The 16,574-nt window shown below is 49.0% G+C and overlaps 6 protein-coding genes across 6 annotated transcripts; 3 read left to right on the forward strand and 3 right to left on the reverse strand.

Moving 5' to 3' along the window:
• Nucleotides 1-21: 21 nt before the first annotated feature.
• On the forward strand, nucleotides 22-1,287 carry N7500_005124 (proteasome regulatory particle lid subunit RPN11; the record flags this gene model as incomplete). The annotated part of the gene is made up of 4 exons (XM_056676269.1): nucleotides 22-129; nucleotides 240-493; nucleotides 549-1,084; nucleotides 1,142-1,287. The coding sequence occupies exons 1-4, from the start codon at nucleotides 61-63 to the stop codon at nucleotides 1,285-1,287; spliced, it is 1,005 nt and encodes a 334-aa protein (XP_056531269.1). The 5' UTR covers nucleotides 22-60.
• Nucleotides 1,288-1,554: 267 nt separating this feature from the next.
• On the reverse strand, nucleotides 1,555-2,427 carry N7500_005125 (uncharacterized protein; the record flags this gene model as incomplete). The annotated part of the gene is made up of 1 exon (XM_056676270.1): nucleotides 1,555-2,427. One exon carries the CDS (start codon nucleotides 2,425-2,427, stop codon nucleotides 1,555-1,557), a length of 873 nt encoding a protein of 290 aa, XP_056531270.1.
• Nucleotides 2,428-2,876: 449 nt separating this feature from the next.
• Nucleotides 2,877-4,525, forward strand: N7500_005126 (protein translocase subunit TIM50; the record flags this gene model as incomplete). Its single annotated transcript, XM_056676271.1, has 3 exons — nucleotides 2,877-3,116; nucleotides 3,177-3,878; nucleotides 3,935-4,525. 3 exons carry the CDS (start codon nucleotides 2,877-2,879, stop codon nucleotides 4,523-4,525), a joined length of 1,533 nt encoding a protein of 510 aa, XP_056531271.1.
• Nucleotides 4,526-4,760: 235 nt separating this feature from the next.
• Nucleotides 4,761-7,054, reverse strand: N7500_005127 (putative C6 transcription factor; the record flags this gene model as incomplete). Its single annotated transcript, XM_056676272.1, has 4 exons — nucleotides 4,761-5,179; nucleotides 5,235-5,370; nucleotides 5,422-5,803; nucleotides 5,856-7,054. 4 exons carry the CDS (start codon nucleotides 7,052-7,054, stop codon nucleotides 4,761-4,763), a joined length of 2,136 nt encoding a protein of 711 aa, XP_056531272.1.
• Nucleotides 7,055-7,641: 587 nt separating this feature from the next.
• N7500_005128 (F-box domain protein) lies at nucleotides 7,642-10,392 on the forward strand (the record flags this gene model as incomplete). Its single annotated transcript, XM_056676273.1, has 3 exons — nucleotides 7,642-7,751; nucleotides 7,848-7,934; nucleotides 8,019-10,392. 3 exons carry the CDS (start codon nucleotides 7,642-7,644, stop codon nucleotides 10,390-10,392), a joined length of 2,571 nt encoding a protein of 856 aa, XP_056531273.1.
• Nucleotides 10,393-12,687: 2,295 nt separating this feature from the next.
• Nucleotides 12,688-14,031, reverse strand: N7500_005129 (uncharacterized protein; the record flags this gene model as incomplete). The annotated part of the gene is made up of 1 exon (XM_056676274.1): nucleotides 12,688-14,031. One exon carries the CDS (start codon nucleotides 14,029-14,031, stop codon nucleotides 12,688-12,690), a length of 1,344 nt encoding a protein of 447 aa, XP_056531274.1.
• Nucleotides 14,032-16,574: the final 2,543 nt, after the last annotated feature.

Genomic DNA, 16,574 nt, shown 5'->3' on the forward strand with positions numbered 1-16,574 from the left:
AGCGATAGCTTCGTCCTCTTTACTCTCGTTTCATCAAGTCTTGACGAAGATCTCTTAACTATGGATCGCCTTAACCGGATGCTCCAAGCCGCTCAAGGCATGGGGATGGGAGGTGCTGCTCCTGGTGGTGTAAGTTGGATTAGTCCTCTGATCCCATTCTAGGAGGCATTAATGGCAACGGTCTAGCCTAGCTAGCTTCACCATATTGATCTACATTGACTAATGAGAGCCGTATTTAGGATACCCCAAACCTGATTGATAATTCCGAAACTGTCCACATCTCCTCTTTGGCTCTGCTGAAGATGCTACGACATGGCCGCGCCGGTGTCCCGATGGAGGTCATGGGGCTAATGCTGGGCGAATTCGTTGATGAATACACAGTTCGGGTAGTGGACGTCTTTGCTATGCCCCAGAGTGGCACCGGTGTCAGTGTTGAGGCAGTCGACCCCGTGTTCCAAACTAGAATGATGGAAATGCTCCGGCAGACGGGACGGTAAGCCTATCAGCTGATATATACTAAAGACTCCCCCATTGATAATTTCGTACAGACCAGAAACCGTCGTTGGCTGGTACCACTCGCATCCCGGTTTCGGCTGCTGGCTCTCCTCGGTCGATATCAACACTCAGCAATCCTTTGAGCAGCTCACACCGCGTGCGGTTGCCGTTGTCGTCGATCCTATCCAGTCAGTGAAGGGCAAGGTTGTTATTGACGCCTTCCGTCTTATCCAGCCTCAGACGGTAGTTATGGGCCAGGAGCCCCGCCAGACTACATCAAACTTGGGTCACCTCAACAAGCCTTCGATCCAGGCTCTGATCCACGGTCTCAACCGCCACTATTACAGCATCGCGATCGATTACCGTAAGACGGGATTGGAAGAGAATATGTTGATGAACCTCCACAAGCACGTATGGACCGAGGCCTTGGAGATGAATGACTTCCATGAGGAGGGTCAGCACAACGTGGAACGCATGAAGCAGCTCGTTCTTCTTGCAGAGGGCTACGAGAAGCGAATCAAGGAAGAGACGGAGCTGAGCAAGGACCAACTGAAGACGAGATACGTCGGCAAGGTGGATCCCAAGAAGCGTATGTTTTTCCTCCTTGTGACAACAACCCCCCAAAACAGAGATTAACGCTTTACAGACATCGAGGACGTAAGTCAACAGTTGATTGAGGATAACATCGTTGCCGTCTCGCGGCAGATGATTGACAAGGAAGCTTCGGTGGCACGGCAATCATCCAAAGAAGATACAAACGGTGCTGCTATGGAAGTTGATGAAGATCTCTAAAGAGAGGTAGAAAAGTGTGCCAATCAAACCACTTTAATTATTTCTGATTGGTTGGGCTTTATGTTACCAAACCAGACCAACAGATGAATGAAATCTATTCAAATTTTAACGTAACAATTATAAATTCATTGTCAACCAGAATGGCATGTGGGCCATTGTTGAATGTAGGTCTGTGTCTATAATTTCGTTTCGTGGGATCGATACGCCGCGCAATGTATATAAATCGTAACAGTATTAACAAGATCCACTGAACAATGGAGTGGAGTATCATGACTCCAACCTCACTGTCTGAAGCGAGTTGCTCAAGGCTTCGACAATATCAGAGGAGTAGGCCCGCAGGCCATCAAAAGCAGCATCCACGTCAGTGCAGTCATTTTTCTCGTGGGTGTCATTTTGAGCGTCGGTCCAGCCTCTATCAGGGCCCCAGAGAACTTTCTTCTGCGCATCGCGTGTTTCCGTAAGCAATCGAGTCATTAAAGGCCCGTTCTTCTCTACAGAGGGCCAGGCATCGAATTCGACCTGAACTAAACCCGGCAAACGCTCCAGGATTTGGTGCAACAATTTGCCACAGAAGTCGGTATAGTAATCCTTCGATTTGCGAAAGCCTTCGAACGCAGGTTGTGAAGGGTCACACTGCACAAACACTTTCAATGTGCGGACAAGCTCCATGTCGTGTAACCCCAAGCCCTGGTTTACAATCCATGATTTTGGGGGCGCAGTCCAGCTTGATCCCACAATCAATTCAATTGTGGTGATCGAAGGACGGTGGCGTCGAGGCAAAGCCCGGATTGTGGGCATGCGCAAGAAGTCCTGTACAGGAAACACACGGAATATCTGGGTTGAATAGAAGTAGTGAGTGGCTTCGTCGTGGATTTGCCTGGAGACACGGAAAAGGGCGATGCGGTGCGAGGATGGTGCTAGAGGTTTGCCCTTCTTCGCCGAAGACCCAACACTGCCAGTAGGCTTTGATGCACTTTTCCGGGTCGGTGTGAACAGGACATAATGATAAATGCGTAGGCGAATCTCGGACGGTAGATGCAGGAAAGGGAATCGCAGTAGGACCGGAGGTGTGGCGTCTGGTTCAGAGTCGACATCGGAGAGTTGCTCCTCGAAACGGAGCATGTTCTTTTTGAATCCCATGATTGGAATGTATGTAGATGAGTTCTATGAGGTACAAGCGAGTCTAAATTTGGACAGGAAGATCATATTTCTGGTAATAAGACGGTAAAAAGAGAAGAAGATAAAAAGCTAAAAAGAATTGTGTCCCACGATCGGAGCGCAGCTTCACGGGAAAATCCTTTGCTGCGCTCTTGGTAGTGGGAATGAAGAATATCTTCGTTGGTCTCCCCAGCTAATACAACCCGACATGCAGAGAAGAATTGCTTGGTAGGTCAAATTAATGTCTGGGTGAACTTTCTGAAGAAGGAAAGAAAAAAAAGGAAAAGGATCGGTGGCCTAGGGAGTCGACATATAAACAAAGTGCACGGATGGCTCGGATGAGCCGCCGTACCGAGTCGCGCCGACTTTTAACAGGAAACTGTCGTCCATCCCATCATTCTGGACAGTTCTGTTCAAAGTCCCAATACACAATGCTTAGTCGTGCAGTCCTGCCTCTAACGAGGCCAAATGTCCTCGCTTCTGTCGTTCGGGCTTCGACCGTGTCGGCGCGGCCCTCGCCCTACGCTGCTTACAAGCTTTCCCCAGGTATCCAGCTAAGGGCGAAGTCGAACAAATCGAAGCCGAATACTCCCAATCCAGATCAAAAAGACTTCGCCGCCGAGCAACCTGAGTTCAATACAAAAGCCGAACCTACACAACCTTCAGAATCCGTGAGACTTTCCGTTTACATCGTACATAAATGAATCCCTTTTTTGACGTTGTCTGTTTAGGTCGAACAAGCCCCACAAACGCCTCTCCCCGATCTGACACAAGGTATTCCATCAACGCTGGCCGCAGAATTGGAAGGTCGCATGAAAAAGGGACCGTTGAATCTCACTGAAGATCCAACCCAGTCAGAAGAGTACGGCGCGGATGGCAGAGGAGGCGGTGACATCCCCAAAGGCGGATATGAAACATCTATCGACCGTCGCAAGGCCCGTATGGCCAATATAGTATACGCAGCCATGTTGATTGCTGGTATTGCTGGTATGGGCTACCTGGGTCGTAACTGGGAAACCGAAGAGGAGGAGCGCCAACACCCCGAGATCCCATCCGGATGGAGCCCTGGTCTTTGGTACAATCGTATCAAGGCCCGCACTAGCGATCTCACCAGCTACTACAAGGACCCTGCTTTCCCCAAGCTGCTTCCTGATGAGGACGCCGAGATGCGTCAGCCATACACCCTGGTGCTTAGTCTTGAAGACCTCCTTGTTCACAGCGAATGGACTCGTGAGCACGGATGGCGGGTTGCCAAGCGGCCTGGTGTCGACTACTTCCTCCGCTATCTGAACCAATACTACGAACTCGTTCTGTTCACCAGTGTGCCCAGTATGATGGCCGATCAAGTTCTACGCAAACTCGACCCTTACCGTATCATCCGCTGGCCCCTGTTCCGCGAGGCGACCCGGTACAAGGATGGAGAATACATCAAGGTATGCTAATTTCTACCCCCCCCCTTACCAGTGAGAAAGCGCTAATTGTCTTCCAGGATTTGCAATATCTCAACCGTGATCTTTCCAAGGTTATTCTCATCGACACCAAGGAGGAGCACGCCCGCTACCAGCCCGAGAACGCCATTGTTCTGGACAAATGGACTGGAGACCCGAAAGATAAAACCCTGGTCGCCCTCATCCCCTTCCTGGAATACCTTGCTGGTATGGGCGTCGAAGACGTGCGTACCGTGCTGAAGTCATTTGATGGCACTCCAATTCCCGCGGAGTTTGCCAAGCGCGAAAAGGCGATGCGTGAGCGATTTGAGAAGGAGCTTGCCGAGGAGCAGAAGAAGAAGCCCTCGCGTGGTTTGGGCAACTTTGCTGCCGCACTTGGCCTGAAGTCTTCTGCCACTCTGAACGGTGAGCAAACTCCCTCCGAGGGTCTGGCCCAAGGCAAGATGCTTTGGGATCAGATCCGTGAGCGGGGTCAAAAGAACTACGAGATGATCGAGTCGGAGATCCGCGCGAACGGCGAGAAGTGGCTCGCTGAGATGGCGGCCGAGGAGGAGAAGGCCCGCCAGGAGCAGATGCAGAGCATGAAGGGTTCTTTCACTGGCTTGTTCAGTGCTGGCTCAAAGGATCAGTAATCGGCGCGCGCCAATTACTTTTTTTATTCCCTGTCTAGAAGATCATTAGGGGTTCGTTCTGATCATTAATGAACGAGTGTAAAATAGCGTTTGGGGATTTGTTTTTTTGTACAAAATTTTAGTCAGAAATTTTAATATGAGAAAGACTGAGATTAAACTGATATCAAGGTCGTTGGGCTTTGGATCCCAGGGTATATTGTTGAAATAAGAATCTAGAAGTGTATCAATGATCTGATCATGTCAGGTTCACATCTTGGAAGACGGAGACATCCCATATTCCTGTCATGTCAAAGGGGAAGCCGTCCATTGTTCCAAAAGTGTTGGATATCGACATCATGTCGTCGACAATATCGTTATTAGTTTGGGTCTCGGGCAGCGATATCGCGGCCGGGTTGACCAGCCCGCTATCTGCCATTGTGGTTGTGAATGCCTGATCCATCGTGGCACCAGTTCCGGGAAGCCGGTGCATAATGCGTTCACAGTGATCCAGACACATGTCTGCTACATCCCAGTCTTCTTCTTCCCGCACACGACGCAAGACTGAGCGCAAGGTTTCGACGTTAGAAAGACAGGATCGTGCAACTTCACTGTCGGTGGTTTCAAAAGCACAACGAACTAGCAATGTCGCCGTTGACGTGAGGTGAAAGGCGCTATCTGTCAAAAAAGATTAGGGAAAAAAAGAATGAGCAGAGAGAATACTTCAACTTACAGGGTAGCCAGAACTCTGTGAAATTGCTTTTTCGCAAAGACGTCATGAATCCAACAATCTCCTCTGCTGACTTTCTGCATTCCGTTTGGAAATAGCGACGTGCCTCGGTGTTTTCCGTTTCAGAGTTGTTCACTTCCTGCAAGGTTGTTAATGATCACTCCTTTCAATCTCCTCCCTCTCGGCTTACGTTTAGTTCAACCCGACTGACAAGCATTTTGACAGCCAAGAAAGCCAGTTGTAAGCTGCTTGCTCCATAAATCCGTTCTCCGGTGTGGATTGTGGGGCCTCTCAACCAGTCCGGTAGGGAGTCTTCCCATATATCGAGATCTGTTCGTATTTGTCTGAGCTTCTTGGATGTCTCGCGTGCGGGTTTGTGTTGCAGCCCATAAACCAGTGGTAACAGCTCGCCCAAAGTCTCGGTTAGTCGGCATAGGTAGATGTGACAGTGTGCTGCTCTCACACGCTCTGTGGTGCGGAGGTCTGATGGGACCAATACGTCCACAGTGGGCAGAGGCACGTCATATTGATTTTTGGAAATCTGAGGTGGGACTCCATGACCAAAGCTTCCCCTATTCATTGTTAGGTGTGTTGCAAGCCAGAAGGAAGACGGAACTATATTACCAACGATCGTGAATCACAACTCCCCACCACAGACGAATCCGCTGGTTTTTTTCTGCTTGTGAGAGCTTCCAATTGCTAGGATCACGGTTCAAGCCGAGGCAATTCGCCAAAGACAACATGCGGCCACAGCTGACGGCGTTGCCAGTCATAGAGAAAATGGGTCGTCCAGTCAGGTCGATAAGCGCGGCGCTGATTGTGTCCAACCCGGGGGCTGAGAATTCCTCATGCAACGCAGCGACGGTCATGTTGATCGCATATCGGACGTCGGGCTTCGGATGACAAGCGAGTTTTTGGGTGTGTTTCCAATATACGAGGGACATGGAATAAACTTGACACACTAGCGCAGCTGGTGGGTCGTGTAGGTCTTCGGCGATGTATGATTCCCAGAAAGATTCTCCGTCGAAGATCGGGAAAGAAACGTTAAATCGATCAATGAAGCTAGAGAGGAAAGTATCAGTAGGGTAGAAAACGAGGGCGGGAAGTCCACGCCCAACATACAGTCTCACTAGGTCGTGTTTAAACGGCCCGAGTATTTGTTCGAGGACCTCTTTCTGGTTCTCACCAGGAGGCGTTCCTTTCCGCATGCCTTTCCTTCGCCGTGAGATTGTAGTGTAGAGCACTGGTTTCCGCGGATCGCTAGAGTAAATATTGTACGGGTGGCTCTTCGGCTCTTCCGATTGACTCGTCCGCTCCGGAGGCATGTGCTTTTCAATGACTTGGGCATCTTCAGCTACCATAGGGCCAACAATGAGAACGGACTCATTCTGGTGATCGTCCATATCTTTCCGGCGCGGATCACTTCCTCGACGTCCACTCGACGAAGTCGTTCCATGAGGACTGGGCCCATTGATCGGCTGTCGGGAGGGGATATTCTGGCTCAAGTGAGCTAGCTCATCGGAACTGCGCTTACGCTTCTGTCCAGGCATGGCGTCCATCACTGGAGGCCCCGGCCAAGATTTTGAGTCCGGGGCACTCAAGATCGAAGCATCCGCGTTGGCCTCTTCTTGGTAGTGACAGTCGGCACCTTGCACGCGACAAAGAAGACAGGATTGACCGGGGATGTCAACAGTACATCGGGACTTGCGTTTGCGACACAAGTCACAGGCGCGGACCTTGTGGGAACGATAGGGTCGGGCGCCGGCATTGAATCCGGGGGATGGAAGTTTGGAGGAATTGACTTGGGCTGGTGCAGGTGACATGATGCGCGTGCCCAAGTGTGAGGGAGGTTGCTGATTGCTAATAGAGGGAAAGCAAAGGATGGTGATTTGGAGATTTTAGTCGGGGTGTTTTCGGAGTCGACCGATTATCGGTTGGACAGAGTGAGGGGTATGAGCACCAGGCCTGCAGGATAGGAAGAAGAGGGCGAGAATCTAATCGAGAGTTCTTAGAGACTAGTGGGCTGTATTCAAGCCTATACGCACATCATTGTGTACAAAATCTCCCCAGATATCAAAATCCGACGATCTCATTTTCTTATCAAAAATTGCGACTGCGGGCATCCATGGATCCATCAGGCATGTGGGGAATGATGACTCATTCCAAGGCTTCGCCCGGGCACGTGAAATTGCTGACATAAGTGTATCGCGGCCTCGGGGCCTCAGGTTCTTTCTATTTTTATATCCTTGGACTTGGCGTGGGCAATGCAGGCGATCGGCACAAGTTCATTAACGCTTGTGTCCCGCATTGCCTCATGGGGTGAGAAACTGCACAGCCACAAGGTCATCTATCTTCTCAACAATGCTCACGGTGTGCTTAATCCGTTATATGTAGGTACAAAACGGTGATCATGGAGGATAGCTCCCTCTACGAGGACTCTTTCGTCCATCAACGGGGCGCTTCTGCATTCTCCAGTCTAAAGACATCCTTTGAGCGGTTACCGCTTAATGTGATCGAGTAGTAAGTCTCTACCTAATCTGGGGGTCGGAAGCTTGTGTTTGTCCGACATGTTGCGTTACGGTCTGTCATTAACTGCAATTCTTACTGTGTTAATAGCATACTGTATGCTTCCGATGCCAATACATTCGCATCATTATCTCTGTTAAACCAAAGATGGAAACATGCGTCCGATTCCGCGGCATTGTATGCCTATCAGTTGTCAAAATGTCCATCGTTCTGCTGGGCTCGCGGGGTTATTTCAGAGGGGGAAAGCCTTACTAAACTTAGGCGCCAATTTGTCAAAGAAGTCAGACAGAACGCTTTTGATGCATTTTTACGGCCCCGAAAAACTCTAGTGCGACTAGTTTCAAGTTCTATGAGCTCTTCTACGGCATTCCCACAGGGTGAAGTATTTCGATTCTCATTTTCAGCAAATGGTCAAACGGTTCTCTGCATAAGTTCTTCTCGCATCGCCATACTAGATGTGGCCACCGACCCAGTTGTTGTCAAGCACGAGCTTAAGACACGGAGGCGGCCACTAGGAGCCACAATTCGCAATGATGGCTCTTTAATTGCTGTGCTGTCTTCTACACATCGGGTTCACATCTACCGGCTCTCTGACGACGAAGCGAAGCATATCCAAGTCATCACACTGCATGATGCTCCAAGGGACATCAAATTCTCTCCAGCAGGTAGTGTGCTGGCCTTGGCTTTTGAGGATAGCATCGAGGTATACGCTGTGGGCGAAGAGGCTTTGCCAACCGACCGTCGGGCGGTGCGTTGTCTCCGTGTCGATGCACTTTCATTTTCGCCCGATGGAGCGATGCTTCTTGGGTTTACGGCTGAGGATATCGTCACAATCACTCCTCCTTTCTATACTGAGACTGGAACCGACGCTTCGCCCGAAGAACTCGAGATGCGGATGTGGACAACACAAATCCTCTTTCCTGAATCAATCCGTTGCTGTATAACTCACGCCTCCCTTATAACTGGTCATGAGGAAGGTGATGATCATTGGGTAATGGGATATGACAAACAATTGGGAGCGTTCAGGGCGCTTCAATTGAACAATCATCCTGGAATTGTTTATTTTGCCAGTCCATTTTTCACAGATGAGTCTCGGGAAATGCGGCCAAGCATGAGACCCGCCACGGATGATGAGGGGGAACTTTCTGCTATGGGGTTCCAAGATTCAGGACTATGGATATACGGGATGCCTGGATTGGGCGCTAGTGAAATCACTGGTACCCAGATTGGTGGTGGTCATCATTATGGAGGTTGTGCGCCTCGCGACAATCTGGTACAGCTTCAGAAGATCGTTCAACAGCCCAAGATATTGATTCGGGGGCGGCGGGTGAGTGACATGCACGGTATTACTTCCGCTCATTGGGTAGGCTCAGATTCAAGGCACCGTCGGAGACTCGTCGCGGTAGCACCCGGTGGTGTGCACCCACAGGCTTTTGGTGGAGAAGATATCCCAGTTGACGGTGGTCGAATCCTTTTACTTGATTTTGAGCGCTCTACTATGAACGGTGGGACGCTTGAGCTTGATATTGAAGTCGGAGAAATGGCACCCAAGATCCTTATGGAACCCGACTCCTCTTTGGCCACAGAAGTTGAGCTTGAAAGAAGGCGAACAAGGTTACATCGAGGTGACACTGCTACAACGTTTGCAGGCCTTGGTCATTCAGCGACTACTCGAGAATCTCGAGCTCTGCCGCTTCACTTCCGCCGCAACAGTCTTGCAGTTCCTACATCGCCAAGCGAGAATTCTCGAGGCGATATACTTGACCTTCCATATGACAACACGCAGCCTCGTTCCAGTGAAGTCCTCCATCGAGCTGCCACTGCGGCTGCATCAACCCGTGGGCGATACGACCCTCGGTATCGCAATTCCCCCAACCGTCGACACATTCCTCATGAGAGCGACGCCGATAATTGGGTGCCACCACCTCCTCCTTACAAACGCGAGACAGTAGACCCCTTGCCAGATGATTTGCAGAGAATGCTTCTCTCCCCTGCCAATGTCGCCAATGCTGCTCTTCGGCCCGAATGGGAAGGATTAGCTCATGCTACGCAGCAACAAATCCGCCCACGCCCACAATCTGTCAACTTACAGACACTAGCCCCTATTACTGATGCTAGGCGCAGGGGTAATTCCATCGGCAGAGAATTCAACCCAGAACAACTGGTTCCCCAAGATTCGTTCACAAACAACTTCTCACCAGAACACCATGAATCTGCTCTACATCCAGCTACAGCGGGATCTCTAGCACATCATCACCCAGCAATCGAAACTACCACGCCTACACTTGCTGTATATCCAGCTGAACAGGCTCCTCAAGAAAACACCATGCCTCTTCCATACTTGAGGGCCTCGGCGTTGGGCGATGCACTTGGAGACGCCTACTTCCCATACTCTGTGTCATCGCCAAACCTTCTCCATATCCCGCAACCATATGAAGCTGGGCATGGAACTGCAGCAGATGATGAGCATGAGATACCTCAGAGGCAACGGTCTTTCCACAGGCGAGTTTCAACCGAACCTTCCAGCTTACCGCCACCAACAAATGAGGAGTGGCGCCGGCGCATTCAGGATTGGAACGATAACACAATTAAGGAGCGAGGTCGTAAGCGAAGGGGGAAGTGCCATATCATGTAGTTTTCTCTACCATATGTCCAATTCACTATATTCACTATATCCAGGATAACTGTCAAACTATTAGTATAATTCTTTGTTTTCAACAAAATGTCAATATGCTGTTTGCTCGTGTTGTATAAAGTACCGTATGGGACGCCATCAAGTGGCACCTTGTAGTAATATCTGACTACCATATATATTGCCTTGCGTTTGTTTCGATGACGGGAAGCAGCTCTAATCTACCGAGTCGTATCTCATTGGATATGCGCTATTCTTTTGGGCCGGCGAAGAATTGAATTGTTGCCATCATCTCAAATTCTTGAAGCACATACCATCTTCGTACTCACTGCCTCTTGATAACAGATCTCTGTGTGGAAGTTGTTTTAGGCCCATGTCGCCACTAATTTAACGAAAATAAGACCGCATGTTGTCGTTTTCTATCTGACGCAGTGTCACTCCTATATACACCGAGAGTGTTCAAAACTCCATTCTGAGCTCACCAGTTGCTAGCTCTCAGTGGCATGTTCGCTTTCTATTCTACGTCTACTATGGCTGTAGCACAGCTGCTCTTGGATGAACATTTTAAAAGACTATTAATGGTAGTGGAACAATAGTATTGAATTGATCATGGTGACAAGATAGTCAAAGGTCAACAAAGGCGACGATATGTGGGGTATCACTAACTAAAACAACAAAAAAGATCTGCCCAATTTTATGGCCGCTAGATCTGTACAAACAAAATCAAGGAGCCCACACAACGCCCAAACCATGCCATGCATGTTCATCCCTGTTTTAATATCCCCTTTTCCCATCTCCCCAGCTTCATATCCCATGATTACCAGTAGACCATGCACCAAAACCGGAGTTAAACCGGTTGAAGAAAGGAAACGATGAGAATACAGATGAATTGATGGAAGAGGTCACGGGTCCTAGAAAAGCCCTAATAGTCAGCAAATGGAAATCCAGAGTAATGACGGCACAACATACCATAATTTCCAGCTTTCTCGGGAAGAATATTGGTATTTTTTCTTTTTGTTCCTCGTTAAAGCTTTACTTTTGCTGCCCGAGGGAAATAGAAGGTGGACAGTCATTCCGGTCGGCATGTCTGTCTGAAAGAGACCTATTCCAGGGTCTGAAAGATGGAGAAGAGATGTCGAAAAAAATTGAATAACACAGAAAGTGGGTTTTCAGTCAAGGTGCAAATATTTCCTTGGTCTTCCAGAGGCTCATACAGCAGATATTTGTTTCAAGACCCATGAAAAGAAGAAGAGAAAGAAGAAGCCGGAAGAGACTCGAGGATGCTGATGAGCATGTTACTGAGCAGCTTTGTGATTTGGAAGTTTCCTCGAAGCCGCACAGAGTAAGAAAAAGCATTGATGACGTTTCTTCGTCCAGTATTGCTGTGCCCGGCAAGCCTTGGGAGGAAATCAAGCTGATTGAATCGGAGTTAAAGTAGTGATCGACTCATGATCATTGTTGATATGCAGTGCAAGCATGATTGAAGTCGAAGTTCCGATTTGTAGTCATGGCGTTCTTTATCCAGCGGAGGCTTGTCTTATGTTCCAGTGGAGAACAGCTGAATTCGATTTATTTGGTAGATGTGTGGTAATCGAATTCTCCTCCAACTGAAACCATCCCGTCGAGTTTGCCAATTTCGTACTGGGTTTCTTGACGTAAAAGATAGAGGATCTCCGATGCAAAGAATTGGAGATTTTGTCCAGTCAGGCCCTCCCCCAGAGGCCTTTTTGAATAACTGACGTTTTTTTGATGTCACTTGAATGTTTGACCGTGGTCGGTGCCGAAAAAACAGAGATCAAATGGGCACATTCCGGAGCCAAGACGACAAAAAAGAGACAAACGCGGCATCGGACTAGAACGTCGCAAGAGAGATTTTTCACTTCTGGCGAGAGTGAGAAGTCAGAGTAAAGTGAGGGCAAAGTGAGAGCAGAGCTTTTTTTTGACGATTTTCTGCTATCATGATTGTCTGCCATCACTTCTCTCTCTTGTCGTATTCTTTTTTTTTTTTTTTTTTTTTTTTTTTTTTTTGTGCCTAGAGTAAGATTGTTAGTGCTGGTGTCTTAAGAGGGGCTCGGGGTTGACTTACATATTGGTCAGTCAACTCAATCTCCAAGCCCAACCCCCAGCGAAAAGCTTCCGAAGACGCTTGACGCGGCCCCAACACAGCGTTGTATCGGCAAACAAAAGTGCTGCGGGACAGCCGAGAAGGACCTACCAACCCTCCGAAAAGAGGAGTTCCTTCAAGGTGTCCCACTCACACTTTCGTTGCTGATACATGCCCCACCGCCATCGAAGCGTCTAGGCACGATGCTGTCGACGACGACGGTGGCGGGACCGCTGGGGAAGAGCGTTGTCATCGGGCGAAGTCGTACCACAGTCCGTAGGAGGATCAATGCCCACATTTGCGAACAAGGGAGCCGGAGAAAGAGGACCACTCTGCGAATCACCCTGCTCCGCCAGACAACCAGGAACAAAAACCGGAGCCACAGCCGACAAAGGCGTCGAGCTCGAAGGCATCGCAAGAGAAGCATTGGAAGCGTAAGAGGCTAAAACATTAGAATGTTGAAGTTCCTTCTTTTCCTGTTGTGCTCTCTTTGCAAGGCGACGTCTCTTTGCTTGCGACGGACGGTTTTTCCTTTTGAAGTACGCCGGGGTGGAATCAGGACGCTCATCTTCCGCAACGTTTCCAATCGGACCCTCGGCAGGGGCCAGAGAGTCTTCATGGTCGGGGACGTAGAGATCAGTCGAGTTCCAAGGGTGCCGAGAGACCAAGTTCGTGCGAGCGTCATCCGTAGTGCTAGCCGGCTCGGTGGTATTGCACGCCGATTCTGGGTCCAGTGGCTGCGCATCTCCCAGGCTTTTGGTGATCCGGTGAATCCAGATACCTCCAGACTGAGAGAGAACCGACACATGAGACACAGACTCGGGACAATTGTCTGCAGCCATGACCCAAGAAAGAATTTCTTCGTCCGTTTCCGTTGGGCCAGCGATCAGAAGATCCATCTTCTTGTCAAAAGAAGATGAATCCCCCTCACCCACAAATTGCACACGTGCAATCTGTGGTTGGCCCTCGAGAACTTTCAGAATCCACTCGATCAAGGTATCAAGCCCGGAGAACAATTGCCGTGAGTAAGCAATCAAGGCCCAGGGGACTTGGACAAAACACCAAATGCCGATGAACAACAACGTCGCAATGAAGCCTTGCCCAGGCTTTGGTCTAGGCGAGTAGAAGTCGACAAGTTTCTTGGGATCAGAAACTGTCACTCGGTCACCTGTCCAAAGCGAGACTGGGATGGGTACCAGGAACGGGGTTGGAAACCAGGGGGGCATATCATCGACCAGTCCAGGCTGGACGATGACATCCGTACCAAGGTTTAGAACCAGAAAGTCCGTGGAGTTTGCGTACCCATGGCCAACGTAAGAATGCGACTCCCATAGGGGATGCTCGCGCTGGGAAGCGTGCCCGCGCCCGGAGGCGGCAGCGTTCACCAGGTCACAGAAGGCCCAAGACTCCATCGTCAGCTGGAAAGTACCAGACAGACGCCGCATGAACGACTGCTCTGGAGCAGTGAACCCTGGGAGGGGAAACCACTGACTCCAGAGAGTCATGCCCACGAAGATTCCCAAGAAGGGGATCAACATGTTTTTTTTTATTGTTTTTTTTTCTGTACAGGAAGAAAATAAAGGTATTAGCACGTGGGTCAATACGAGCCAAGCTTTTGATAAAAGGGGGGCTTGGTTTAGGACTATTACTTTTTTTTGAAATGAAAATGAAAAAAACAAACGCCGGCGAGGCCGGGGACGCGGGGGGAGCAGGAAGGATCACAGCGCAGGAGGCGCTGTTGAGAACTATGTTGGTAACTTGAGAGAGAGGAGAGAGAGAGAAGAAAGAAAGAGAAAAGTGAGGGGAGAAGAGAATATATAGGAGACCCTGTGTCCCAAAACGGAAGGTATACAAATGGAAGGAACGATGGGCAAATTATGTCTCAAGCATTGAACTTAAGGCAGGTGCGACTGTCAAATAGCTATTGTTCTTTACTATTGAGTCCATTGAGCATTCAATCTACAATGGCACAGCCTTCTGAAAAGGGACCAAACGACTATTCAGCCTTAACCTTGGTAAACAGACCAAGAACCCACTACACAGTTTTAATACTTGGCTTTGCATACGACAGCTGAGATTTCTGTGTTGTAGGACTTACAATGAATGACTTGAATTCTGTACCCTTAAGTTCGCACTAGAGAGCGTCTAATAGATACATGGGATATAAGACATGAGTCTGACCACATGCATTGTACACAGCTGTAGTCTTTCTAGTCAAATTTCAGACGTTTAGAGGCAGATATCGCATGGTTCTGGGATTCTGTACTTGGTACATTGTTAGAAATGGGAAGTTTTCTCAAATTCTCTGTTCTATGCCGTAGGCAACCCAACACACTTGGGTGCTTGGCTGTCTAACTTCTCTCTCAGTTCATAAGGCATTCCGGTTTCCAGCCAGATTTAATGGCAGCTACCTTTTACCTCGTCTGGAGGATATACTGGAATGGCAGCTTCTTTCCCGTCGAAATGGTCATTGCATTGATGTGTCTCCGCGGGAATTGACACTGTCATCCCGGATAAGAATACCGGGCTCATTGGGAGCATACACAGTTACTCATCGGGGCAACCACGCAGCGCTTTGCAGTGGCCGGTACATCAACATTCCAGTTATCAAGGTCGTCTATAGCTGCCTCCAGGTTGTGACGCATGTCAGGGACGCTCACACCCCGATACCCCATGATGCCAGCCCCAGCTTTCTGTTTCCATCGTGTTCCCAATCGATTACCAAACCAAAAACCCCTGTTCCTAGTTCAGAAATCCGATCACGATAGCCGAGGCGGAAATTTTACACGTCTGATTGGTGGGTGAAACAATCCTCCTTAGGGTCTCCGGGCCCATCCATGTCAGGCGAGCACTTGGTAAGATGGGTTGGGCTTCAGCCTTGGGACCGACGAGCTCTTCATCCGACATGACACTGAAGTCCAAATTCCTGGACTCACGGAGGAGTCTACTATGAGCTTTGCAGCTCGTCGTATCAATGACGAAACCTGTAGGCAGCACATCCTGATTCAACAGCATGCGAAACCGACATCCACAACCTCGACCGAGATGATGCCTTCCTTTGCGATACAGGCTAGAGAAGCTAGGTAATAGTGAAGCCCCATGAGCTACCCTGAGTCAAAGGGGGAAAGGAGTCAGCTGTGTTAAATAAGAAGCTACAACATGTAGTCAACCTCTCCGTATCAAGTACTGTTCTAAGCCGGATAAGACAAAGCCTAGAATGATACGTCCCAAATAAGTTTGTCAAAATTGCACAATCACCCTATATGACGATGAGCCAGCCTCTGGGGTCTCTGTAATATTCCCAAACTATTCATATTGTGAACTTGACCCCCAGTCAGACCATCATCGGATCAAAGCAATTATCCACTCCTCTAGTACGGGACAGCATCTCTTGGACGACCCTAATATTCCCTTTGTGGGCCCAAAAAGAAACCTACAGTGCATCGATGGCATTCGGCTCTCGGGATAATCTGGTTCCATCGCAACGATGCGTATCTTGGGAAGTATTCGGAGTGTCAAAATTCAAAGGCTGACAGCGGCGGTGTTGACCGTCTCCCTCCCCAAGGCAAGCCGCGGAATGAGGTCTCTTTCTTCTGCATACTGGGTATTGTCTTCTAATTGCAATAACCGGTTCCCAATGAACACAACAAATCAGTGTCACAGTTGGTATTTTCTGTCCTGTATATGAGGGTGGCGATGGGAAGCTCAACAGTGTTGACCCTCTCCAGTGTTGACCCTCTCCAGTAAGCTAACATGAACCTCAATTAGTTCAACAATGAGCTGGTCATTATCTGTATATATGACGATATCGGGTGAAGGTACAATATTTTGGAGAATCATGAATGCCTCGACGGTATCATAGTCGATAAATTCATATAAGAAATACCCCTCGACTAAGATGACTTGATGAAAAGAGCTATTTCAGACTGCTCTCATACCTCCTGATATTCTTTGTGTATACGTCAAACTATTCTTTAGCTCTTTCGGTCTTGTGTGTTGGCTAATTTCTAAGCCCATTGATCTATGTCATGTTTCTTTACACAATGGCCTTGTTGTACTCTTTGTCTTTCCCTTATTCCTA

The sequence above is a fragment of the Penicillium coprophilum genome (genome assembly GCF_028826855.1).
Source record: "Penicillium coprophilum strain IBT 35676 chromosome Unknown utg000004l_segment0_segment0, whole genome shotgun sequence".
Classification (NCBI taxonomy): domain Eukaryota; kingdom Fungi; phylum Ascomycota; class Eurotiomycetes; order Eurotiales; family Aspergillaceae; genus Penicillium; species Penicillium coprophilum.